Here is a 26,689-nt window from a genome sequence, read left to right on the forward strand (position 1 = left end):
TATATAACACACAAAAAATATTAATAGAACATGATTTGTAAAGAACAAAATATAAATATGTAGAATTTACAAATAACATGATTGCAGTATGACACAGTGTTATACTGCATGGCCATGTGCGTGCAAAGTTTCACTGCAAGGCTCTGGCATTCAGGAAGTGTGTGTGCACAGTTTCGCTGTGATCGGGCCAACGGTGCCGGAGATTTGCTGTTCACAGACTGACACACACACGCACGCACGCACGCACACGGACGGACGGACGCAAAACATAGTCTCGGCCATGCCTTCGGCCAGATGGAGACAATAACACTGGTGCATAAGATCAACTATTGAAATAAGATACAGGTCTGTCTCTTTTTCTTTTATCGTCTTGTGCCTAATTTGTCTTGCTACAAAACCAATTGACCTCTATATTTGAAAGTTCTATATTTGACTAAAACCACTGTCAAACCACTGTGAAATTGTGAATTCTTTGTATTCTAATAAACCGCCCGTCCGTCCATCCATCTTTATCCGCTTATCTGGAGTCGGGTCGCTGGGGGAACAGTTCCAACAGGTAGCTCCAGACTTCACTTTCCAGGGCCACATTAGCCACTTCATACTGTGGGATCCCGAGGCGTTCCGAGGCCAGCGTGGAGCTAATAATCCCCCCCATCTGGTCCTTGGTCTGCCCCCTTGGCGGCCTTTGCTGCGAGTCACTCCCCGTCTCTCTCTCCCTGTTTCCTGTCTTTCTCAACTGTACTATCCAAATAAAAGCAGAAAAGCTATTAAAAGAATATTAAAGCTTTTTGAAAACTTTCACCTATAATGACATGCCCCCAATAGAAACAGGGAGGCCAGGGTTCACGGTACAGAGGTTCCTTTAATCTGATCATACTTTGTGTTGACTAGCCTTTGACACAGAATTTTTACACAACTACATTCTGCATAATTCTTGCCACACATCATAGTCATAAGTAGGTGAGAGGAACATTTTTTCTTGCAAAGAACAGCATTATCATTTGAATACCGTGGCAGTCTGCTAGCCTGTTAAGCAGAGCTGTATGCTGAACTGAACAGTAATAACACGTTTCACTAGATATGCACCATATTGTTTAATGTTGCTGGACTCATGAATAGCCTATTCTTCTTAGGTTGTCTATTTTGTTTTGTTTTGTAAAGCGACTTTGGGTACTAAGAAAAGCGCTATATAAGTCTTGCTATGGCTTGAAATGCTATTTGCTAACATTTCAATTTGCTCATGAAACCCCATCATTTCAAAATCAATACCAAAGGGAATCAAGTGTGTGTGTGTGTGTGCGCGCGTGCGTGCGTGTGTGTGTGTGTGTGTGTGCAGTGTGTGTCACTTCACTTGAGCAGAGAATAAAGAGATTGTGCATCTGTTTCTGATGGAGACTGTTTTTTTCTTAACAGCAGGACAGCACTTTTGTTCCTATTTTAACCCTAGTTGTGTAGATCATTGGAATCTACCCTTTTAATGGGTCATAAATTTAGAAGCAAATAAGGTAGCTTAGTAGTTATATATAGGCTATCTATCACATAGACTAGGTTAGGTATGCTATCACATAGGCTGTTATAGGCTATCACATAGGCTAGGTTAGGTATATAGGCGATCACAGATACTGCACACACTCATGTCACCTCTACATGGATGTATTAAACAAAAAGGGCTTCGGTCACAAAGATCCTATTCAAGATACTATATGAGTCATAAAGTGACATAATGCTTACAACTCATAATTACATGATCAGACACACACACACACACACACACACACACACACACACACACACACACACACACACACATACACACACACGCACGCACGCACGCACGCACGCACGCACGCACGCACGTGTGTGTGTGTTGTGTGTTGTTAACAATGAAAGTGGTTAAAAAGAGAGGAGGCACAGCTCATAACAACAATGAAACAATGAAAGTGGCCAATGAAATTACATTTTACATGAATGAAATGTTAAAAAGTAACAAACACAACTATTGACTTATCTCAAACTTATCTCAAAGATAAGATGTAGTGTGTCTAGAAAAGAGTGCCTTCCAACCAATTAGCCTTTACCACCTTACCTACCTATTAAAGACTAGACTATTAAACCTGTTGAACTGTTTCTCGCAACATGTTTATGTTGGATGTCCTGACCTGACCTTGGCTATATAGTCCGTATGTGTGCTGCTAATTATAAGACAATCTCTCCCATTCATATACATCAACTTCCTCACACACACACACGCACGCACGCACGCACGCACGCACGCACGCACGCACGCACGCACGCGCACACACACACACACACACACACACACACACACACACACACACACACACACACACACACACACACACACACAAACACTTGAAAGAAATGTTTTTTTCTCTTTCTTTCTTTCTTTCTTTCTGTCTTTCTTTCCTTTTTAGAATGGGGCACTTTTTTGTGGAGACAGACAACTGGATTTTAAGTGGGAGAAGTTTTACATATTTCTTATTTGAACAATCCGGTTGTTTTGTCATATCTAATTAAACATAATGATGTTTAATAAAAGATATAAACAACATACTTATAATGACACATACATACTGTAACGATCTCCATTGGACCCACTTCAAAACAGTGCCCACTTCTCTCGTATTCACAATTTATTTCACATAGCTGCCTTGAAATGCAATTGGACCACATTTCCCACAGAGCTTTGCGGCAGCAGAGGCGTGGCCTCAAGAATATAAACATTGCCAGACGGACAACAGCAAGTCAGTCAGTGTGAGAAAGATTATGAGCCGCGGCTCTGATAGCTGAACCTTTAGATCTATACTGTATCTGTACTGTATTCTAAAGACGAGTGACACGTCTTTATTATTATTATTGTGATCATAATTCATCATTTTATCCTACTACAATAGACAAAAAAAGTAGCTTCTTTGCAATAGCTAGTCAACAGCCTGCAGTTCTCTGAAAGGTATTGTTCTAGTCACTGTCAAACTATTTTTTGGGACTCTGTCTGGAACAACTATGGCCATCAATAAATCCAAGGTAGCTGTTGGATTCATGGTCGCTGGGACCCTGGCAGTGGTTTTTGGAACCGTTATGGTTTTCGTGGGACCAATGATAATTGATGATCAAATAGTAAAGGTAAGTGCATGGTGTGTGTCCCACATGGGTTACTTATGCAATAGGCTATGCATACTGTACACATGCCAAAATAGCCCATCTATGTAGGGCTTCTATTTTGCTTCTATTTAGGTTGTTTCCCAAATTATTATAACATTTCATTCAGGAATATTATTTGGGAATAGTTACGTTTAGAACTCTTGCCTGTTTACTAAAAAGTCAACATCTAAAATGTGATGTCAATATCTAAAATGCAATCTCAAATCAATGTAATCAAAGATTAAGGCTACTGAAATGTTGACTATAATAAACTAATACATGAATGAAGTAATAGTGTAAAATATTGCAAAGCTGTGTGTGTGTGTGTGTGTGTGTGTGTGTGTGTGTGTGTGTGTGTGTGTGTGTGTTGTGATTTGAGTGATTTGGTGTTAAAAGTGTCTACTGTACTGTCTACTGTAGAGATTTTCAACAGGTGGTCTGGGACCCCTAGGGGGTCCTCAGAGATACTGCAGGGGGGCCACCAAATCTTTGTGTAATAGGGACTTTAATATTTTTTATTTTTTACATTAACCACTTAAACCCTCGCATCCCTATTCTGGGAGGAACATTATCCGGGAATAGCAGATCTACAAGCTCACAGCGCATTGTGAGCTTGTAGATCGGCTATTTTCGGCGGTTTGGTGTTCAGGGAAAAAAAGAGCTGACCAAGTACCGAGCCTAAGGTCAAGTTTACAAAGTATTGAGAGTTTAAGTCGTTAAATGTCTGAAAACACACATTTTTCATGAATGTAGTGTGGGGGTCCCTGCTTCATCTCTCTCTCAGCTAAGGGGTCTTTGGCCTGAAAAACATTGAAGATCCCTGGTCTACTGGATATAATGAGGCAAATAGGCTAACAGGTCATTTCCACGACTTTATGCATTAATTTTGTCCTTTATTTGTTCGACCCTAGAACTTAGTGATTGCCCCAAACAATGGCATTGCCTACGAGATGTGGAAGGACCTCCCTGTGCCGTTCTACATGTCTGTCTACTTCTTCAACGTCCTCAATCCCAAGGAGATGCTGAAGGGAGAGAAACCCATGGTGGAGCAGAGAGGACCTTATGTATACAAGTACGACATCCTCTGTTTCATTGTTTTTTTTCCTAGACCAAGTAGACTATATACCGTAGGGATAGAGGGAGAGTGGGCACTAAGGAAGAGTGGACACCTTGATATAAAAGTGGCAATTTTTTCCTAAATGTAAAAAAATATATATATTTATGAAAAATGGTCTTAAGTAATGTAAAGTATACACGATGTGAACATGCACAGTACATCATTATAAGACCTAAATGAATCCTTCGTCTTCTTGTTTATGCCCAAAATGATTGGATATACAGGTTTTGTAGCCATTTGTAGCAACCTTAATTGACAAATGTTCAAGCATGTTCTAATCATGTATTACTTAACCATTTTCCAAATATTTTATTTTTTAATATTTTGGACAAAATAGCCAATTTTACATCGAGGTGCCCACTCTTCCTTAGTGCCCACTCTTCCTGTTAGCTACCATTGGAGTCTGGGAACTGTGCGGCAAAGGGCAACAGATCGTTCAATATTATTTCCATTTCACAACTTTGTTGGTAGAGATTGAGAATGTCAGATTAGAATCTTTTGGAATTGTCTTGACATGTGCTGTGCATTTTTATGGTCTGAGGTCATCATTGACCCAAGAGCACAAGTCATTTAGATAAGATAATTAAGATACGTTCATTGATCCCTGTGGGGAGATTCTAGTGTTGTTATAGCAGCAATAACAGTAATGAATGAAACGCGTGAGAGATACAGATAAGAATAGAGAGATAAGAAACCAAATAGACAGAGTCCGACACAGTCACACTGGACATCTACACATGGTCTGAGTGAGGTGACATAATATATATTCTATCAATAAATATAAATGAATGTACAATCTATCTATCAGTGAATATAATGAATGAATATTGACCTTTCTTGTACATCCAACGGCATTGACTATATGAATGGATACTGTATGTACAGTACTGTATGACTGTTAACAGTGAATGTTATTGCCAAAACGTACTTACAAAACGTACTTACTTTTCATGAAATGTAAAAAATAAATAAGAATACAAATATTTGTAAAACCCACAGAAAATGTGCTGCGAAAATAGTTGATGTGCAAGCTCAGACCACATCGCAATGTGACACATCGTGAGACTGTAGATTGCCTATATTCAATACTTAAGTGCAACACCGTCGTACGACAAAGTATAAAATGAAAAGGCATAAAAAGATGAGATATGGAGATACAAGCTTTCTGCCCGACAGCGATGATATCGGACCGATATATCGTTGCTGTCAGGCAGAACCTCCTAGCTCCATACTTTAACTTTATATGTTTTTTTTCGTAATTAATGACCTACTTCGGCTTACAAAAGTGACACCGGACACCGGGTTAGGGTTAGGGTTAGATAGGCTAGAGATACAGGCTCAAAGTGATTTTTGCTACTAATCTTAATTATCTTATCTAAATGACAACACTCTTGGGTCAATGATGATTTCCCCAGACCATAAAAATGTACAGCACATGTCAGACAAACAATGCATGTCAACATGCATACTAATGTGAAAAGAAAATAATATTGATATCTTTGAATTGGAATTCTGAAAATTAACAGTTTTGGGCAAATGAGGTTTCCAACAAAAGTACAACAATACAATATGTACAGACAGTGCCGGACGGCCTTTGTGCGTTAAAGGACAAGCAGCTATGGTATTTGTCCTCATGGAGAAAACAAAGTTACAGTATATCATCATCATGACAGCCTTGTTGAATGTGGAAACCGATTAGGCTGTAATATGCTGAATAAACACATTTCGCCATAGCTGCTGCTTCCACATGACATTAATGACAGAGTCAGTAGCACAGTATATACATTTCAGGGGTTTATCTGGTGCAGAACGTGTGTTTGTTGGCAGTGTGAGCTTTGTTACCACGGTCCATATGTCTGGTCTCATAACAAGACCTTATCTTACCTCGGGGTTGTTGCATTGTACATACCTCTTATCTGCCAACAGGAGATCACAAGCTGAAGCTTTAGCGAAGGAAATAAAAACCAAAGCTGAGAACAGCCGTTCTCTCTGCCCCAATTCAATGACTTGGTGGCAAGTTCATGAATTTGAATAGACTGCTTGGAAAGCTTTATTTATTTCAAATTCAAAGTCAGTGTTATTGATTGAATAAGTTTACCCCGTTTGTATTATAACCACTTAAAGCAGCACTATGTAACTTTTTTTTAAATGAAAAAAAAACTAATTTTGTCCAATCTGTATGGTTGTATTTTGTCTCCCTGCTCTTCTATTGGGTCATTTAGAATTTAGATCGTGTCAAAGGTCATGTCTCACCTGGACACAGGATCTGACACGAATTTTGACCTGATGGTCAAGATTAAATGTATCCCCTGAGCAAACAAGCAGGCTCTATTAGTTCAATGGTAAAAAAAACTGCACTTGTGCAGGAAACCGGAAATCCGGGGTAGAAGAGGAAAGTTATTTAGAGCCCTATTTTATACTATATCAATAAATACAACTTATTTTAAAATGTTTCCAAAATAGCTAAAAAGGCTTATCTGTGAGCTTGTAGATCTGCAATTTTTTAATTTTCTTTAATAAAAGTATTTTTTGTTGTTGTCTGTCAGTCAGACAGACAGACAGACATCTCAGACTCTTTATCTCAGAGATAAAGATGATTATACTTTTGATAACCACTTTGTTTGTGGCCTAATTGTAGACAGGAGATAATAATGAGAGAGCTGGCTCGTGTTTTTATTTGCAGGCTGACTTCAGCCTGAGCCAGAGAGGGAGAGGACCCCTTAAACATTCTGTTAGCATTCCTGTCTTCTAAATGTAAAACTATTTATCCATTTATAACTCTTGAGAGCATAAAAATGTTCTCTGAGGAATTTGGTGTGCATGAGTTTGGAGTGGTCACTTGGAGTGGTCGATACAATGTTATGTAACCGTTTTTTTTTTCTTTCTTTTTTTGGGGGGTCTTTTCTGAGCCTCTATTGGGGAGTGGAGCGACTCAGGAAGCGCGGTGAGAGCGCAGAGGAGTGACATGCAGCATATGGTCTGACCGGGCGGGAAACAAAGTGGAGGCTCGCTGTCAGACATGATGTATAGAGCCCATGTGCTACGCACCCTAAACCTTGGTTGCCATATTTTTGGCATATGGAATTGAAACAAGCGGCCCAGGTCTACGAAAAACAAGCCCAACAGAAGCGATTATGGGTCGCATGACCACACACACTGGGGGGTCCCCAACAAAATAAGTTAAAGGACCACTTCACCCATTTTCAACTTATCTTCATATAATTGGTCCTCACTAATACTCATTATAAAATGGTATCATTACTGTCTACTCTCTCTGTGTCTCAGAGGAGGGCTGTGGACAGTTCAGAAATCCGCCTTCCAGTGACATTGGTAGGCAGGTTTCTGAACTGTCCACAGCCAGTGAGATGTTTTGAGTAGACAACAATTATATGAAGATGGGTTAGGGTTAGGGTGAAGGGTGAAGTTGTCCGTTAATATAGCATCTAAATCAGTTTACCGGTAACCACTATAACCCATATTCAAGCTTTTAGATCTGCTATTTAAAAAAAGATTTGAAACATTTTAACTAAACAAATCTTGTCCCTGGCATAAAATATTTTCAGATGGGCGTCCACATGGACAAATACTTAGTAATTTGGGGGCCATTCCTGACATGAGAATGTTTGAGATCCACTGGTTTAAGCAACATTAGGAAGTAAGCCCAAATAAGCAACTACACTTAGAAACAAGCCCAAAACCTCCCGCAACTACCAAATATTTTATATTTACAAGCGACTTTACAGAAAAACAAGCCAGAAGTTTCTTAGAATAAGTGGACCTGGCAACACTGGGCCTAACCATTGGGTTATCGTGTTGCTCCATGTTATGTAACTTTGTGTGCTGACAGAAAGGAGGCACTTTTCCTCTCTAGTTTATAATTGCATAACCAGCAACATCCTATGTAGAGCAAGCTGTGTCATGACCTGCTACTCAGGGGCATTTAGATAGATGAGCCAAAATGCATTTTGTCTGTTCAGAGAGCTTATTTCAAAACATTTTTAACTCGGATCTTTGCTTCTGGGGGGTCCCTGGAACTAAGCATTTTGAGATGGGGGCCCGCTGCATGTTGTATGTTGCTATATCAGTGGTCCAACTTTTCCATGTCAAGGACCCCCAAAATTATATGTATTTGGCTGCTGACCCCTATCTCAAAATATGTTGTTCCAGGGACCCCCAGAAGCACAGATTGGAATTAAAAATGTTTGCTTTAAAACATATATATATTCAAAGATTTGCACACATTTTCAAAAAATGACACAGATGCTTTCCTCGTCTTAATGGATTAATGAACCCTGGAGTCACTATCCATTGTTGAAAATTGTATAGCATAGGGGTCTTCAACGTTTTCCAGGCCAAGGACCCCTTAGTTGAGAGAGGGAGAGAAATAGCTTAGATCAGCTGTATTCAAATGGGTTAAAGTGGTGTTAAACTGATTTTGATGCTCGATTATTAACTGATTTATCTGGGGACCCCCTGGAACCCTCCCCAAGGACCCCTGTGGGTCCCCGGACGCTTACTTTCAGAAGCACTGCACTAGAGTGAGGGATGAGGGTTGGGCAGGAATGCCTGACAGATATTTAAAGGAGCATACCAGCCTTTTTTGACATGTGGGTCCTTGTCAGACTTATTCGATTTCGGACATTTACTATACAACATTTTCTAGATTAATATTTCGCATAATCTGTAGATAATGGTACTGGAGTGAGTTATTCATTGAAATGAGTAAACATTTATTTAAAAAAAAAATCCCTAAATCTGAAGCAGATTGATTTAATCTTATGGTTAATTGACATAATCTATAAGCACCTGTGTCAAGAGTTGTGTTAATTAATATGAAAATGAATTAATGAATGTCTTCTGCAAAATCAGCTTAAAGTTCAGTTGTGTGGCACACTGGCCCAATAATAAATGAGAGGAATTATGTCAGCAAGCCTTTGTGTTTCAAAAGAATCCAGCTCTCCCCCCTCTTTTGCAGCAGGACCCTAGACTGGCCTCTCGTCACTGGCTGCCTGTCAAATACACAATCCAGATCAACGCTTTATTACTTGTTTAAAAAGCTCTACATGGATTGGCACCTATAAATACAAATTTATTCTGTCCTCCTTTGCCCCCTTTCCACCTTATATATCAATGAAACAATGAACCTCTTAAAGGACCAGTTCAACCATTTTGAACTTATCTTCATATAATTGGTCCTCACTAAATGCTCAATATAATATGGTACCATTTTTGTGTATTCACTCTGTGTCTCAGAGGAGAACTGTGGACAGAAACCATGTCTACCAGTGACCAGTCTTTATAATTGATTAAACTGATTGGTTTGATTAACATTTTGTTTGTGATTGCTGTGTTTCAGGAAGCGCTGTTACAAAGACAACATCACCTTCCATGAAAACAACACAGTGTCCTACAAGGAGTGGAGGAGTTATTACTTTGAACCCAGCATGTCTGTAGGGAACGAGTCTGATGTCGTCACTATTCCCAACATGTTGGTGTTGGTAAGATACTTGATACGCACGCACACACTCGTAACCATAGATATATATAAAGGCTAGATGACTCACCCGCGCTGCTGGCCAATGGAGTACGACGTCGCCACATGGCGGCCATCTTGGGACGGTCATTCATAACATTATGTCTATGGTGCATATACTTTGAAATAACCATAGCGTGCTCAATTTTCATCCGATTTTCAAACGGTATATGCACCATAGACATAATGTTATGAGTGACCGTCGCAAGATGGCCGCGGTTGAGCTACGCTTGCGCCGCCCCCTTGAGCCATCTAGCCTTTATATATATCTATGCTCGTAACCACACGCACGCACGCACGCGCGCGCATACATGCATGCACACACGCACCCACACATGCATGCATTGCACACACGCACGCACGCACACACACATGCGCACCACACACACGCACCCACACATGCATACACACGCACGCACACATGCATGCACACAGGCACCCACACATGCATGCACCCACACATGCATGCACGGCACGGCACGCACGTGAAGAATATTTGTATTTATACATCTGCGGGGAACCTCACGCACGCACGCACGCATGCACACACTCTCTCAAGGCTAATAATGCAGTTTGTTGTAAAAGTATTTTCCTGCATTCCCCTCCTCCAGGGGGCAGCCATCATGATGGAGAAGTTTCCGTACCCGGTGCGTGTGTTGGTCAGCACCAGTATCGCAGCGTTCGGCGAGGGTCCCTTCCTGACCAAGCCGGTAGGAGAGTTGATGTGGGGCTACGACAGCAAACTGGTGGAGTTCCTCAACCAGTACCTGCCCGGTATGCTGCCGGGGACTTCTGGTGGGAAGTTTGGACTCTTTTCTGCGGTGAGTAAACATAGACTCTGCGCACAGCAGCCATATTGGAAAGAAATTGGTCCTCTTCCTTACTTCCTTCACAGGTGTTACCAATGATACATGAAGGCTCTGTTCCATTCTGGCCAAACAGAGTCAGGGTGAGCTGATATTGTGTCATGTTGGCTCACTGGAAACACTCTGCTACACCAGTGGTTCTCAAAGTGTCGTCCAGGGACTCTCATTACATTACAGTCATTACATTACATTACATTACATTACATTACATTACATTACATTACTCTCATGGTTCCTTGGGGCGGTTCCAAATGGCCCCTTACGGGTGTGTAACTCTGAGAGTGTACTAATGGAATGGGTCCATTCTCAGTTATGAGTTATGGCGATCCTTGAAATTAAAACGTTTGAGAACCACTGTGCTATACTAAATGGAACAGAGCCTTAATTAGTATTAATTGGTAAGACCTGCAAAGGATGTAAGGAAGAGGCCCAATTTCTTTTCAATATGGCTGCTGTATAGAGCCTATTCATCAGGGCTGCAACTGGATTATTTTCTTTTTTTTGTTCATCCTGTATCCTGTATGAATTCTCTGTAGAACACTTACTTACATCTACTACAGAATAATGTCACGTACACCGCCTTTAAGCTTGTCAAGACAAAAGCTGGCCCTTTAAAGGTCAGTGCTTATTCTGTGTGTCCATCTGCAGTTCAACAACTCCAACACTGGTCTGTTCACCATCAACACTGGAAAGGGTGACATCACTCAAATCCATAAAGTGGACTCCTGGAACGGCCTGACGAAGGTGAGAGTCACACACAAGTCAGTGATTACGAGAGAAAGTTGATTTTATTATATTTAATCATCTTTATTTTGAACATGCAAATAAAATAAGAAAGCATAAAAAAAGAAAAAAGAAAAAAACAACAAAAAAGAGTGACATACTCCTACCCCTACTCCACCACTGTCATCCTGATTCAATAAACATGTATAACTATAAAACCCATATACAGTACCTATTTATTCTCTTATATATCAATATATCATACACACATATACCACTAGATATGTATACTAATATATCTATAATTACTATAAATGAATTATATATTAGTATTATAAAGTGATTCAAGAGAATGTTGTTCAGTTAAATGTGATGTATTGCTGCCTCTGTCTTTTTAATCTTAGACTTTTCCCTAATCTTCTTTACTATTGTGGTGGAATCCTATAAGCAACTATTTTATTAATCACGTATACCATGTGTTAAACATACATTCCATAATAATGTTTACATAATTATATCAGTTATCACTTGTGATGCAGTTACTGTATTACTCTCTGCTAAACAGCTGTGATGCTGTTGTATTTATTATTAACCACTTATATACATGTACTTAGGGCTCTACACTTGGTCCGCAATTTTTGGCTTCTCTACAAGCTCACAACGTTTCATGTTGCAACGCATTGTGATTTCCTGTGGTTAAGTGGTCATTGAACTGAGTTGCACCAACTGTATCCTCTGTTTTCTACCAGTCGTAAGACATGGCAAAGTACAGAGTAGACATCTTTGCAAAGTGTGGAAATGTATTTATTGAGAAGAGGTCCTAGAAAAAGTTATATAAATAATATGAAGTTCAGGTCAAATTGACCCAAGCCAATAATGTGAGGAGCGGACATTTTCGTACCCACTTGAGCCCTACTATATACGGCATGTACTAAATAGGTAATATATGATCTACAAGCTCACAACGCATTGCGTCGGAACATGTTGTGAGCTTGTAGATCTGATATCTTCGCCATTTCTATTACTTTGAAAATGAATAGGGAGAAAAAGAAAATATATAATTTGACAAGTTTGGACAAATTCGGGCACCCACCAAAAATGAATGGCTCGGGTCGTTGATGAACAATTGTTTTGGGGTTGGATGAGTCGGGTAGGTCTCTCATAAAGGGTTGGGTGGGCTGGGCTGGGCAAAGACCCCCAACCCGTGCATCACTAGCGCACATTTCCCAAAAGGAAATGTATGTATTTAAGATTATTGTGCCAAGAGGTACAGTGTGGCCAATTTTGGGGTATACAAATGAACTCCCAACCCTGTTTTCTAGTTTGTAGTTCAGATTAATGGCTACTGACACTATCAGTCTATTTGCTTGATCCCTCTGCTGTTTTTTCCATCATCTCCATAGCTGGCCAATTGGAAGAGTCCTCAGTGTAACATGATCAATGGAACAGCCGGACAGATGTGGCCCCCGTTCATGACCCCAGAGTCCACCCTGCCGTTCTACAGTCCTGATGCATGCAGGTAAAACCCTAGTCTAAAGTCTTTCTATAGCCCTGATGCATGCAGATAAAACCCTAGTCTAAAGTCTTTCTATAGCCCTGATGCATGCAGGTAAAACCCTAGTCTAAAGTCTTTCTATAGCCCTGATGCATGCAGGTAAAACCCTAGTCTAAAGTCTTTCTATAGCCCTGATGCATGCAGGTAAAACCCTAGTCTAAAGTCTTTCTATAGCCCTGATGCATGCAGGTAAACAACTTTCTATAGTCCTGATGCATGGATGTAAAATACGGCCAAACACATATCAACCTGGACATGAACAGGTTTGAGAAGCACTGCTCTAACATGTATTAATCTTTTGTCTTTGTTGGTTCAGATCTATGGAGTTGGTCTACCAGCGTCCTGGTGTCATGAGGGGGATTCCTGCCTATCGATACGTCGCACCAAAGACCCTGTTCGCCAACGGCTCAGACTACGCTCCTAACGAAGGCTTCTGCCCCTGCAGACAGTCTGGACTGCTCAATGTCAGCAGCTGCCGCTCCAGTGAGTGTACAGTACATCTGTGTGTGTGTGTGTGTATTTGTGTCACATGAACCCTAACATCCACAATCTCGGTCGACCGTTCGACAAAAATAGCCTATCTACAAGCTCACGAGTCACAACATGTCGCATTGCGGCATGTTGTGAGCTTTTGGAGATTGTTGAATAGTTGTCTGGCTACGGCGGGACTAATGAATATGTAACTGACCAGAGATGTAACTTCCTGCCCACACAGACTCTCCAACGTTCATTTCTCATCCTCACTTCTACAACGCTGACCCTGTGCTGCTGGACTACGTCCAGGGCCTCCGGCCCACTGAGGAAGAACACGGCCTCTTCATAGACATCCACCCAGTGAGTAAACACACGCATGATATTCACACACACGCACAATGCAAGACAATGATCTACTGTCACCAGTGTACAGGCACGGGCCTAAAACAACAAGATGGCTACTATGGAAATATTTTCATAATCTATTTTATACATTATTACAGGCCACAGAAAAGAAAATAATGATTGTGAAGAAATATGGACTGGAGGTATTTTGCGTCCATATAGGTCTTTAAGAAACACGTATAAATAGTTAGGCTTACAGTATATTATATAGGCCCAATAAACAGTAGGCATAACATTCTCCATCATTGATGTATGTTTGAGGTGGCTGTCATGGAAATAGTTGAGACAGAGTTGAGAGAACAGGATTAAATGTTTTGGCGTGAAAAAGATTTGACCCGAGGTGCACAGGAATGCTGTTCAGATTTAAGAAGGTAGATGGCGCAATGTAAGTGTGGGAGGCCAATATGATTGATTGGCGTGTTATATTATTTAGATTATTTTACCTTGACGATGACCACAAATGTGAAGAATGTTATCTAGACAGCATGTTGTTTAGACATTTGCTTGATGTATGTACCTGGTGGTGTCCTAGTTACTTTGTAGCATAAATATTTTTTCTTTGCACTCTACTTACTTACAGTAGTGTCCATTTGCTCTGTCTGTTTTTTACTAGGGTTTTTGCCATTTACTCTGATGACCTACTTGCGTTTGTGCGTGCGCACTTACGCTGCTTTTCGTCCCTAAGACGAGGCTCAAGCACGAGCGAGCCTTCTCAGTTCCATCCCCCAAACTATGGAACAAGTTACCCCCTACATCAGGCTAGTCCTCACACTACCTGTGTTTAAAACACGTCTCAAAGCAATCTTTGGCTTTTAACCCAGTTTGAGACTTGTACCTATGTTTTTTTTTTGTTTTGTTTTATTGTGCTCTTATTTGTTTGACCCTTATATTTATTTACTGTACGAGACTTTGGTCAATTATGTTGATTTGCTTTTTTTTTGTTGCTTTGCTGACAAAGATATGTCTAGATGGAGTGAAGCTCACATCCACTGATGCACTCAGCTGTCTGCACCAAGCTTTGCGCAGTTTGCGGTGGAGCTCTGTACATAGATAGCAGGCAGCGATGCAGCCAGTTAGGATTCTCTCAGTGGTGCCTCTGTAGAAGGGACATACAGTAGGACCCTGCACCCAATGCTAAACTTCCTTCAATTCCAAGTGCTTGTCAGAGTGGTGGGTCCCCAGTTCAAATATGATTATTTTGGGGGGTCTGAAAGGTTTGGTAACTCTTGGGCTAGGTCCAGGCTGGGAGGCAACCTTCTACTGATACGCTCTTTGACATTCTTCTCAAAGCATTGTCTCACAATGGGTGTGAGTGAGAGCTATGATTCTGCACATTATCCTTCCTACTGTGTGCATGATGCCATGCAGTCATTTAAACCGGTTTCCTTGATTTCTTTTGGCACTGCACCCTTGAACCCTTCATCTAAATTGGTTAATCTCTTCAGATAAGATGATGGTCAATCTGTTCAGATAAGATCACTACAGAGGTTAATTTATGGGAACAGCATAGTGCAATTGGCTCCCACGTGTAATTAAGCATGAGTGTAGTGAAACCTCTCATGTGGAGCAAATTACCTCAGTTTCACATACTTCCTTTACAAGTTTTATGTATATGGTCATTATCAAATGCATTTTTCTATAATAATAATAATAATAATAATAATAATAATGAATAATAAAAATGTACAAAAGTAAAATAACTCATTATGCAGGATGTCCCATTTCACAAGTTTTCAAATGTTTAAAATCTTTTGAAAATTGCAGATCTACAGTATTGTGAGCTTGTAGATCGGCTATTTTCAAAAGAGCTTAAGTGGTTAATGTATGTTTTGTAATACTGATCGAAATCTACAAAGTGACTAGTAACTAAAGTTTTCAAATAATTGTAGTGGAGTAAAACGTATAATATTTGCCTCTGAGTTGTAGTGGAGTACAAGTAAAAGTACAGCAAATTTAAAATACTCCAGTAAAGTAAAAATACTTCATAATTGTACTTAAGTACAGTAGTTGAGTAAATGTACTTAGTTACTTTACACCACTGCTGTTAACCAGGGAATAGACTCTGGAGTTAAGATCATTTATATTGTCATGTATACAGTAAAGTACAAGAAGAAAGTTCACCTAGATACTGTAGGACTTTATCTTTATTGCTCTTTTAGTGCTACACTTGACATCTTACACCTCCTGTTCATTGTAAAAATAAAAATAAAACAAGTTATCTAAATTAGTTGCATAAATAAAGGAGGAGATGAGACGCAGACCATTTAATTTCCTGTGTGAGAATGTTTAAATATAGGCCTGTCATAATTATGACTGTACATAACTGCCTTGTTGCAATTATTTGAGATAATCACGATGATTACATTAAATAAGCATGTCAAAGAGAACATACAGTACAGTAAACAAGATCAAGATATCTACAGTGCATATACACATAGCATAAGAGTGGCAGATAGTATGTACACGAGGTAAAGCATAAGGTGTGAAAGTGGGAACACATTGGTACTGTAGGTCCACATAGCAGCAGGTACAGTATGTGCATGATTAGACATAAGGTGAAACATCATCAACTACAACAACAACACAGGGCAGAAACTTTACAGGTAAAAATAAAATCCACATGGCAGGTGCATTATGGACCTTTTGTTGATGGGGTAAGTGATATTTATTGTACAAAACAAAAATATGTTTGTGTGTGAACTAGTTTTTCATAGAACTATTTTGCTACGATGGGTGTTACAAGCGCCCCAGGGCGCTCGTAACAAACTGCTGCGTAGGGCAGCACTCATGGCTATGCCTCTCCCAGGAGTAGGCGGGGAGTAGGCTGCGTGCATGCTGTTGCCCGAATGTAGTTTTACCACACACGTAGCCAGTTTAGATGGCACGCAGGGCACAACCACCTGCTACTAATGAGGGTAGAGCGTAGGTAACGCCGAGTCCCAGCTGTGTAGGAGGCTCTTACGCAAGCTGCGTAGGCCACGCATGACCTGAAATCTACGTGCCTGCTATGGTACTGCGCAGCCTGTGACGACACACGTTAGACCCGTCGTAGGACCTGCGCAGCATCTCTACAAAGCATCTCTACGAAGATTTTTGGGAAACGCGGCCAATAGCTGTTAGGCCTATTGGAGACATCTAGGCTCTTACAAGCTGACACATATCATAATGTATTGTAGAAGTATTATAAGGGATGGTATACTATAAAGGTTAGATATAAGCAGCCATATAACTTCTTCCTCACCCCTAAGGGTCCATTTGGTTCCTGACTATCTACCATTTAGCTGGAGACACCCTCAAACCCTTTGAGAGGTTGTTCTGTTGATAACAATCAGCAGACTTGGGAGGTGAGTTATGTAACCCCAAATTTGATGAACCGATGAAGTTTCATGTAGTGGTTAAGAAAGAAAGAATTAGAAAAAATATTTGATCCTAGTTGGCTATCCACCAAACATGCTATTAGATAATAGAAGCAAAACACGTCAGGAATGGAGACTGTCATCTGGGCCTGAGCTGGAGGTCCAGTCTCAGAAGCACAACGTTGGGACAGATAATGCAGAGTCTGCTGCCTGTAGGACAAGCAACACCATCTTAGATGATGATCCGAGATGTATGGGGCTTGTATCTAACCAGCTCTATACCATTGGTTCTCAAAGTGGGGCCCGGGACCCCCCAGGGGTCCTTTGGCCTTTTTTGAAAAATATTGAACATTTTTGAAAAACATAACATAAATGTTCTCTTCTTGGGGTCCCTGGCACAAAACATTTTCAGTTGGGGGTCCACGGCCAAATACATATCAATTTGGGGGTCCTTGATGTGAAAAAGTTTGAGAAATAGCTCTAGACAGCCAGAAATGATTGTAATGTGGGCTGTTTACCATTGGAAAGCATTGTCAGTGTGTGCTACTGTATGTGCCATCCTATTTTGGTAAACTTCTAAGTAACCACGAGGTGACACAACGTTGCTGCATAGACTATACAGACGCAAAGTTAGAAATTAGATGAGACCCAAGAGACCTATGTTTTAGTTGATTTATCGTAGATGACAATATCCTTTTTGTTACTCTCTTGACTGTTTTCTCTGTTTGTATTTCCAGGCAACAGGTGTTCCACTGAACGTGTCGATCCGCCTGCAGCTTAACCTCTATTTGAAGAGTGTGAGCGGATTCACGTAAGTACTGTGAAGGCTTTAAACATTTTATTGTGGTCTTATCGTTCCTCACCATAAGGCGCTGTATCCACAGAAAGTGTTTTTTTTTAGTGGAGGGGCGCTTTGGATAATGGATATCATGATGTCCATAGCGCACGCACACAGCATTAATTGACACGCTGTGTGTTCAAACTGTTGCTGTGCTCGAATGTCCGGTCATCTGCGTTATTAGCACAAATAGAGTAGCTGAAATGACGGAAAACATGGGCTTCTCATGGTTGTGATAACGATTCAACGTCGGGTCATAAATCACCGCGTTGTCAGACACAGCCAGGAAGAAGCTTGAACAAAAAACGCCGGCTGTCGGGAGCGCTGAAGCACGATGGTCGGTCGGGCGCTGGGAAGAGGAGCGCACCAGCACGTCTTTACCATAGAAATGCATGGCACTGCCAGCTCAAAAGTTGTTCTCTGTGGGCACGGCCCCTGATCGTTTAATTCCTCTACATCATACTGTCTAATGGGATCCTGCTGCTGCTCTTTAAATCAATCTAACCATTTATTTATTCATGTCAATGTCTTTGCCCCTGCAGACAAACTGATAAGATTTCAGAAGTGGTGATGCCCATGATTTGGTTCGCAGAGGTAAGTCCTGTAGCTGATGTTTTCTTGCACCGTGAAATCTCTGTCTCTTAAGAGTGGATACATAGATGGACCTGTCCTCAACACATAATTGTCTCTGTCTCTTAGAGTGGATTAGACATGTAACGATTTATCGTAAATTGATTCAAATTGATTCAAAACGCAAACAGCAGAGGGCGCGTACAAAACATTTAAAGAAAATACAGGATATTTTAACACATGGGGTGCCAAAACCGAAGGGTATTCGGTTTTGCAAATAATTACGCGGAGTGCCAAAACCGAAGATTATTCGGTTTTGCTGTCTTTTTTTTTTTTTTTTTTTTTTTCTCCACGTGGGCGGGGCTGGAGCAGCTCTGGGAGTACCCATTGTGATCCTGAGAAGGATAGGCCAAATGGATCACCGGAAACAAAAACATGGCTCCCATCCGCTTCCTGTCTATTTCCTTCTTTAAAACGCCTATATCTCCGAATCTGTTTCCGGTGGGGAAAACCGGTCATGCGCGATGCGCGATCCCCCCCCGTTGTAAGTCGCGAGTGAAATGTTATCGTTCCAGGCTGTAGCCAGGGTCCTCGCGCTACATGAATGGATGCTTTTTTTTACGTGGATTTGCTCGTCGTGTAGTCTAGAGCTTTAAACAGCAAAGCGCAGTCAATGGGGAGAATGCTGGCACCCAACGTAAGTTCTTATGAAAAAATGCTGGCACCCAATGTGTTAACTCATTGAGTGCCATTAACGTGTTTCACGTGTTTTTACCGCTATGGCTCAACGTGCCAATGACGTGTTTGACGTGTTTTTGAAAAAATAGTAAAAAAAAGAAATGTTTTGAAAAACATGTTCAGAACCCAAGATATCATCATCTGAAGATTTGCAGCTCCATCCACTCCTTGTTTAACCTAGAACTGAAAAGGGCTGTATCTCGCTTCCTAAGCACTTTTTTTTTACTTTGAAAAAAACTCTGGCACTGGGACAACATCATTCTGAAACAATTCTGGCAATTCTGGCACTCAATGAGTTAAAAATAATTGATAGAAAGAAATATTTTTCTGTTAATTTTGTGTTTAAAAAATCATGAAAAATCTTATCGTGAACCTAGTATCGTGATTCGAATCTTATCGTGAGTTGAGTGAATCGTTACATGCTTAGTGGATATATAGATGGACCTATCCTCGGTATGTTTTTTTTGTCTCTTAGAGTGGATACATAGATGGACCCGTCCTCAACACGTTTAGGACCAACCTGGTGGTGTTGCCAGCTGTAATGGAGTACATGCAGTACACCTTCATAAGCCTGGGCCTGGCCACCATATTAATATCCTCACTGATGTACCGGCGACTGAAGAAGGTAGAGTATAACACTCACATAGATTGATAGATAGATAGATTGATAGATAGATAGATACAGTAGATAGATAGATAGATACTTTATTAATCCCTGAGGGGAAATTCAGATATCCCATAGCTCATACAGGCAAGGTTAGTTAAAAACACATTAAAAACTGAAAGAAGACAAATATAAAAGATATATTATGAATAAGTATAAAAAGCATTTAACACATCGGGTGCTAAACACGGTCTGAACCGTGTGTTTACTTAGTGGCGGTTCCGAAGCTTCGGTGCCGAACACGGTCTGAACCGTGATTTCAGTCTTTTTGTTTTTTTCGTTTTTCTCCGCGCGGGCGGGGCTAGAGCAGCTCTGGGAGCACCCATTGTAATCCTGCGAAGGAAGTGCCAGATCGCTCACCGGAAACACTTTTTTTTCCCCCATCCGGTTCCTGTCTATTTCCTACTTTGAAACGCCTATATCTCCGAATCTGTTTCCTGTGGGGAAAAACGGTCATGCGCGATGCGCGATTCCCCCCCCCCGTTGTAACCCGCGAGGGGATGTTATGGTTCCAGGCAGTAGCCAGGCTCATGGCAGAACATGAATCGATGCTTTTTTTTGCGTGGATTTGCTTGTAACGCACGCGGAAACAACAAACAGCAAAGCGCAGTCAATGGGAGAATGCTGGCACCCACGGTAAGTTGTTATGAAAAAACGCTGGCACCCGATGTGTTAAAAGGTGTCACTGGGAATAATAATAATAATAATAATAATCATCATCCTTTGTCATTGCACCTAGACCCATAAATAACTAAAAACATGCATGGATGCTATAGGGTTGGGATCCGGAACCTGCAGGAACCGGATCCAACATCGAGGAACCATAAATCGGTTCCATCACATTTGGAACCATTTCTTCCGGAACCGTTTTTTTTTTTTTATCACACTGTAAGAGCTGGTTTGTGGACTTCATGTCTGCTATACAATTACAATACTGATGGTTCTCAAACGTTTTAATTTCAATGACCACCATAACTCTGAGAGGGTACAAATGGAACCAAATCTGGTTCCATTTGTACACTCTCAGAGTTACAGACCTGTAAAGGTCCCATTTGTAACCCCCTATAGGAATCGTTAAAGGAAACCGTTAAGGAATCGGAATCGTTAAAATCCTAAAGGACCCCAACCCTAATAGTCGTGTGTGTGTGTGTGTGTGTGTGTGTGTGTGTGTGTCTGTGTGTGCGTGCGTGCGTGCGTGTTTGTGCGTGCGTGCGCGTGTGTGTGTGCATGCATGAATGGATATGTGTGAATGGATATTTGGTTTCACTATTACTGTATTATGTGTACCTCATTCATTCATTCATTTATTTAATTGTGCATGCAGCTTGTGTCACAGTTTTGACAGTATGCATTTCATTGTGCTTTCATATGCATATAACAGAGACTTAATTGAAGTGCTTAAGCTATGTACATGTTGTACTCATAACATAAGATATGAACGTAAGCCTACTTACCTGAATTGTGTTTTTAATATTTAATTTGTATTTGCTAAGTGTGCTCTACACCTCCGTGGCTGCAGCTGAAACAATAAGGCTTAAATAGTCATACATGCCATTGGAATATGTCTTTGCAACACATTAATTTAACGGAATACACAAATGTGATTATAGTCAGCTCTACTGTTCATGTGTGAAATACTAGGCCATACACCCACATTTCCAACCACTGTCCGTCCAGGCTTTTGGTCTATGACCGTGACTCTGCTGTCAGTAGATTTGTCCACGTTTGCGATTGGTCATAATGCTGCAAACGCCGCCCCTTTTATGTGACGCTCGCTCGTGGCTCGATTATTGGGAAATCGTGGGTTTACTCACGACTTGATAAGCGCCGTCGTGTGACTGGCTGCTCTATAGTGTGATTGTAGTTGTTAGGGTGGTTAGTGGAGCCAGATAACATAAAAGATAGTCTGGCTGTGCTGTTGAACTTGCTTCATTGTATAGACCTCTCTTCACAATGCTGTACCTTTTACTAACAACAGACTCGACTGTAAACGAACCATCAAGATACAAACTGCCTCTTCTTTGATTGAGCGGAACCATTCAAGCAGTATATATGTGGACTGTACATTGGTTGTGTTGTCCTCAAAATGCTCCTCAGAAATCTATTCGAAGCAGAGTAATGTAATGGTAGGATGTGGAACACTGCACAGTGCACACAGTTACAGTATGCCGATCATTAAAGAAAAGGCAAAAATCACTCAGGCAGTTTGGGGAGTTTTGGTATGTGCCTGTTCAGAGAAATGATAATACCTCTGACCAATAAATTAATTTATTGATTTTTGATGAACATAAAAATAAACAATTTCTGTTTCTAGGTTGTTGCATTCTGAAAGTCCCAAAATTGTAAGCTTACTGTAGGTTGGGAGAGGTGTAGGACTTTTTTAACCCAGTAAACTAAACAGATGAAGTTAAGTACAGGAGGTGTTCTGTACTTCTCTGTAATCACAGTATGATTATAGTGATTTGTAGCCTGACTTAACAGTACTAGATACAGTAAATCTAGTAATTAGCAACATATTTAGGCCTTAGACCTGCATCTGCTATCTAGAAACTGGTGGTCTCCACCGTAGTGACATTGGAAAAAAGATTGGGGACCAGTTTTTATGTCTTTTTTTGCAGGGGGCCAATAACAAGGTCTCACTGGAGTCAACAGTGATAAAGAACCCTGCGGTTTGTCAATCTATATGTTCCTAAACCCATCCGTCTCAAATATCATAATCAGTACAAATGAATTTGTTATGATTTTTATTGATTTAATTTTTCCCCGGATCCATACAAGACTCGGTCGCCTCTTTAAATCCTGCAAATTCATGATTGCATGATTTTGCTCCAGTCCGTATGGAGTTACATTGGTGTGTTGGCACCTGATCGAGTCATACTGGAAAAAAAGGTTATCCTCTTCACAAGGGTCTGAACAATAATAATGAAACTCTAAATCACAAAAGTGCGGAGAATCTTCCTCATTTAGGTTTAGTTTTGTTGCATGTTGAGCAATCCCTCAAAGGTGCTTGTTTGGCAGTCATGTTCTGTGCTGCTGCCGCAGCTGTTGTTTGATTGTCAATAAGAATCACTTTAAAGAAAACGTGCATGTACCCGCATTAACTGCATGGCAATAAGCATTACCACCATAATTTGCAACCTGCATGGATACAAATAATAGCATTTTCACAGTAAGTTCTGTGACAGCTTTATGTGCCAGACCGCCTTGTATTTTCTGATTGGCTGATGTGTAAACGACAGTCTGGTCAACTTTTAGGCAACCGAACATGAGCCAGTAAAAGATTCAGAAACACAGAAGGACAAATTTATCATGAAGGATTCAGGTGGGTACTCACTCATACACATGCACCCTTACAGTGTATTTGGTACTTTTATTTGAATTTGAAGGATAACATTTCTATGAAAACAAATACGAAAATACAACCATATTGCTTTTAACAATGTGTGCACTACAGGTATTGCTTTTCCCAAAAAGAAAATATGAATCATTCTTTTGTCTGAACATAAAAACTGCAGAATTATTGGTTTGTTTACCTCTGTAAACCCTAAGCTGATGGCAGTCATTAACCATTTGTTTTTGTTGGCTATGGTATTTTTTATTTATCTTTTACCCTAATTATATTCTTGTAAGTTGTTACAGAGGTGATGGGGAAATAACTAACCTTATGTAACAGAGGTGTTGTAAAAGTGTGACATCTAGTGGCTGAACTATGGTACTGTACTGTAACATGGAAGGGAAAACATACTTTTTCTCAGTATGGCACTTGACTTGACCCACTTTATATCAGTTGTACACTTCTGCCCATCCAGTATCTTAACTAAACAAAGAAACAATTAACACACATTTTTTGTTCTGCCTCACTAGCAGCCTGTCTCAGCTGGGTTGAGAAGCTTCACCATGTCCATGAACCATTTTTTAAAGCTTTCTCTCTGAGAAATTATGTAAAATGTACTGAATGTAACATTATTTTTTTCCTTGCATGTGTCACAGGTGGGATCTTGATGCTGTTTTGTGTTTGTGAAACAAGACCATTAAATATAGAAGCATATGGAAACTGTAAAATGGATGCTAAATATGACTTAAGTATTGTAATATGCGCAATTCAAGAATGAAAAGCTGCTTTATTTTCCTCCCCAAACTACAATAATAACAATATGTTATGCTTTTATGACAGGATGACTATTTAAAGTGTGTGTAAGTGATATGTTTTTGCAACAAAAAAAAAGGCTGTTAAAAGGGTATCTATTCTGATAGTAATGAATGATATATTACTATAGTGTGTTCAGTAACAGAGGTCTCTCCAGCTCTTTAGTAAACAGAAAATACTTTTTCAGGCCAGGATACCAACTTTATCCAGTAGGAGAGAGAGAATCCCGCAAAGATAATTTATCATTCTACTATTTCCACTGTCTTGTCTGCTCATATTTTCCCCCACCACTTCCAATTTCACTTGTTTATCCTGTATCGTGTATGACTACTCTCTCTTGATTGGATAAAATTGTTATCCCGAACTGAAAATGTATTATCTGTGTACTGAAGAGCTGGAGAGACAAGGAAACCCGTCACTGAACAAACACTCTATAGCAATGATTACTATCACAATATAGAGCTATAATATGTTAACTTATTTTAACAAACAAAAATCACTTACACCCCCTTTAACCATACAGTGCAGTGTTATCATGCATATTAATAATGTTCTCTGTGTTTTCCTGCTGCAGATGAACCCATGTAATGGATCTGCCTGTACCCCATCAGACCTGACTGATCCACACAGTGAGAAAACCTCCCTGCTACCGCACCATATGAACTGATACACAGCAATGAATAACTGTTCAACGCAGCCACGGCTGACTCTGCACAATCTATGACTTATGTAGATTTACATCCCCATTGGGACGATGTTTGTTTTGTCTAGGGGGGGTCAGGTAATGTCATTGTTTACTGTCATAAAAATGACAACCGGCAGTACAGGTCCAACCACAACAAAGCAAAAGTCACTTTTTGTTGTCTGTGAATTTAGCCACTTTCGACCTGGCGCCCCTATTCTGGCCATGTCATTGTGGGCGCGAATCGAAAAGAGCAGATCTACAAGCTCACAACACACTGCCTTGCAACATGTTGTGAGCTTGTAGATCTGCTATTTTCCATGCGCACCGTCGGTCGACAAAGTATAAAATGGGGCTTAAGTGGTTAAAAGCCTGTAAAACTACAGTAATCTTGTCCAAAATGTCGCTCAAGGTTTTTGTTACATGGTCCACTATTTCATATACTAACTGATAATGACGATGTATGTCATTTGTGCTGCTCAAGAATCGAGAAGTTTTTATTTGTCACTAACTTACTGTATACAAGTACAAGCAGCGAAATGTCGTTGGGATTTGTTGCTCTATAGTTTATAGAAGCCTCAGCCCAAGGCCTGTTGTTTGTCTAAACTGGAGAGTTTGGTACATTAATCCATTAAGACCGGGAACGCATCTGTGTCATTTTAAGATTTATTTGGCTATTTTTAGAAAAAAAATTGCAAATCTTTTAATATATAGCCTATATACATTTTTTTACTCAAATCTTTGCTTCTGGGGGGTCCCTGGAACAAAGTATTTTGAGATGGGGGGTCCACGGACAAAAACATATCATTTTAGGTGGTCCTTGACATGAAAGGAGTTTGAGAACCACTGATATTATAGCAAAATACGATTCTTTAAAACAAAAAACTGTTAGGTTTTAGAAGACATTTGTAGAATCCCCAGAAGCAAAGATTTGATTTAAAGATGTTCGCCTAAAAAACATATATATTTAAAGATTAGCAAAATGCTTCACGATTAAAAACAAAAACTAGCATATCTGCAAGTTTGTAGCTTGTAGATCTGCTATTTTTGTATAGCCCAAAGTATAAAATAATGGTTGTAGCTAAAAAAAAGCTAAAATGACACAGTATGCGTTCCCATACGGTACTGTTAACTAACAGTACCGTTCAGTACATTGTGTCCTTAGGCTGTAGGGTGGAGACTGAACTTCTTTTTTGCAGAGCCACAAGCAGCCAGCTGTTCAGTGAGAGGATATCTCTGCAGCTGTTAGTTTTTCCTGTACTGTATACTTGTACTGTTTCCACTCCGCCCTGCTGTTGTTGGTTCTGGGTTTTCAATTCCCTGAAAGTTTGTTATTGTTCTTATAACACTGCTACATTGTAGCAAGTCCATTGATGATGTGTGATAATGTGAAATGGAAGCAAACTGTGATGGAGTGCAGTGAACAGTTCCATGTTGCCCTATATGAAGCCGTATTTATTAGGAATGCACCGATTTATGGAAAACCATCATAGTATTGTGCCATTCACTGATGCAGAGGCTGATGTTTATCTGTTTTTTATAATGAAGATTGATTTGTTTCCCTGGCACAAAACAAAAACAATTATCCGCCAAATAGTTATTTTAAACATCGATATCAGGCCAGAATTTCCTAATCGGTGCATCCCTAGTATTTACTATTTATACCCAGTTGTGTGTGGCTGTCACGCAATGAAAATAGCAGATGTAAAAGCTGACAACGTGTCGCAGTGGTGTGTTGTGAGCTTGCCATGTGTTTGTGACACGCTGGTACAACTACTGTAACTCAGGCTTAACAACACAGCTCGAACTACTTTAGAGTCTCAACGTTAATCTCAAACTCCATGTATGTGTCATCACAT

General features: G+C 40.3%; 1 protein-coding gene across 3 annotated transcripts; it reads left to right on the plus strand.

The window, feature by feature from the left end:
* Positions 1–2,791: 2,791 nt before the first annotated feature.
* On the plus strand, positions 2,792–25,071 carry scarb1 (scavenger receptor class B, member 1). 3 transcript variants are annotated; one of them, XM_084046909.1, is made up of 13 exons: positions 2,792–3,144; positions 4,074–4,234; positions 9,636–9,777; positions 10,424–10,633; positions 11,327–11,422; positions 12,805–12,920; positions 13,273–13,439; positions 13,672–13,790; positions 17,929–18,002; positions 18,572–18,623; positions 19,813–19,962; positions 23,257–23,323; positions 24,723–25,071. In XM_084046909.1, the coding sequence occupies exons 1-13, from the start codon at positions 3,025–3,027 to the stop codon at positions 24,734–24,736; spliced, it is 1,488 nt and encodes a 495-aa protein (XP_083903035.1). In that variant the 5' UTR covers positions 2,792–3,024; the 3' UTR covers positions 24,737–25,071. The 3 variants fall into 3 exon arrangements, with proteins under 3 accessions (XP_083903035.1, XP_083903033.1, XP_083903034.1); XM_084046907.1 differs by having other exon boundaries at positions 23,257–25,071; XM_084046908.1 differs by lacking the exon at positions 23,257–23,323.
* The last annotated feature ends 1,618 nt before the right edge of the window (positions 25,072–26,689 follow it).

The sequence above is a fragment of the Gymnoscopelus microlampas genome, assembly GCF_963454915.1.
Source record: "Gymnoscopelus microlampas genome assembly, chromosome: 21".
Lineage (NCBI taxonomy): Eukaryota > Metazoa > Chordata > Actinopteri > Myctophiformes > Myctophidae > Gymnoscopelus > Gymnoscopelus microlampas.

Excerpts from the sequence above, each read along its gene's own strand:
- scarb1 (XM_084046907.1), top strand. The coding sequence starts at position 3,025 with ATGGCCATCAATAAATCCAAGGTAGCTGTTGGATTCATGGTCGCTGGG. Across the intron at positions 4,235-9,635 it reads AGAGGACCTTATGTATACAA|GAAGCGCTGTTACAAAGACA; the intron begins GTACGACATCCT and ends GCTGTGTTTCAG. Across the intron at positions 18,003-18,571 it reads AAGAGTGTGAGCGGATTCAC|ACAAACTGATAAGATTTCAG; the intron begins GTAAGTACTGTG and ends TTGCCCCTGCAG.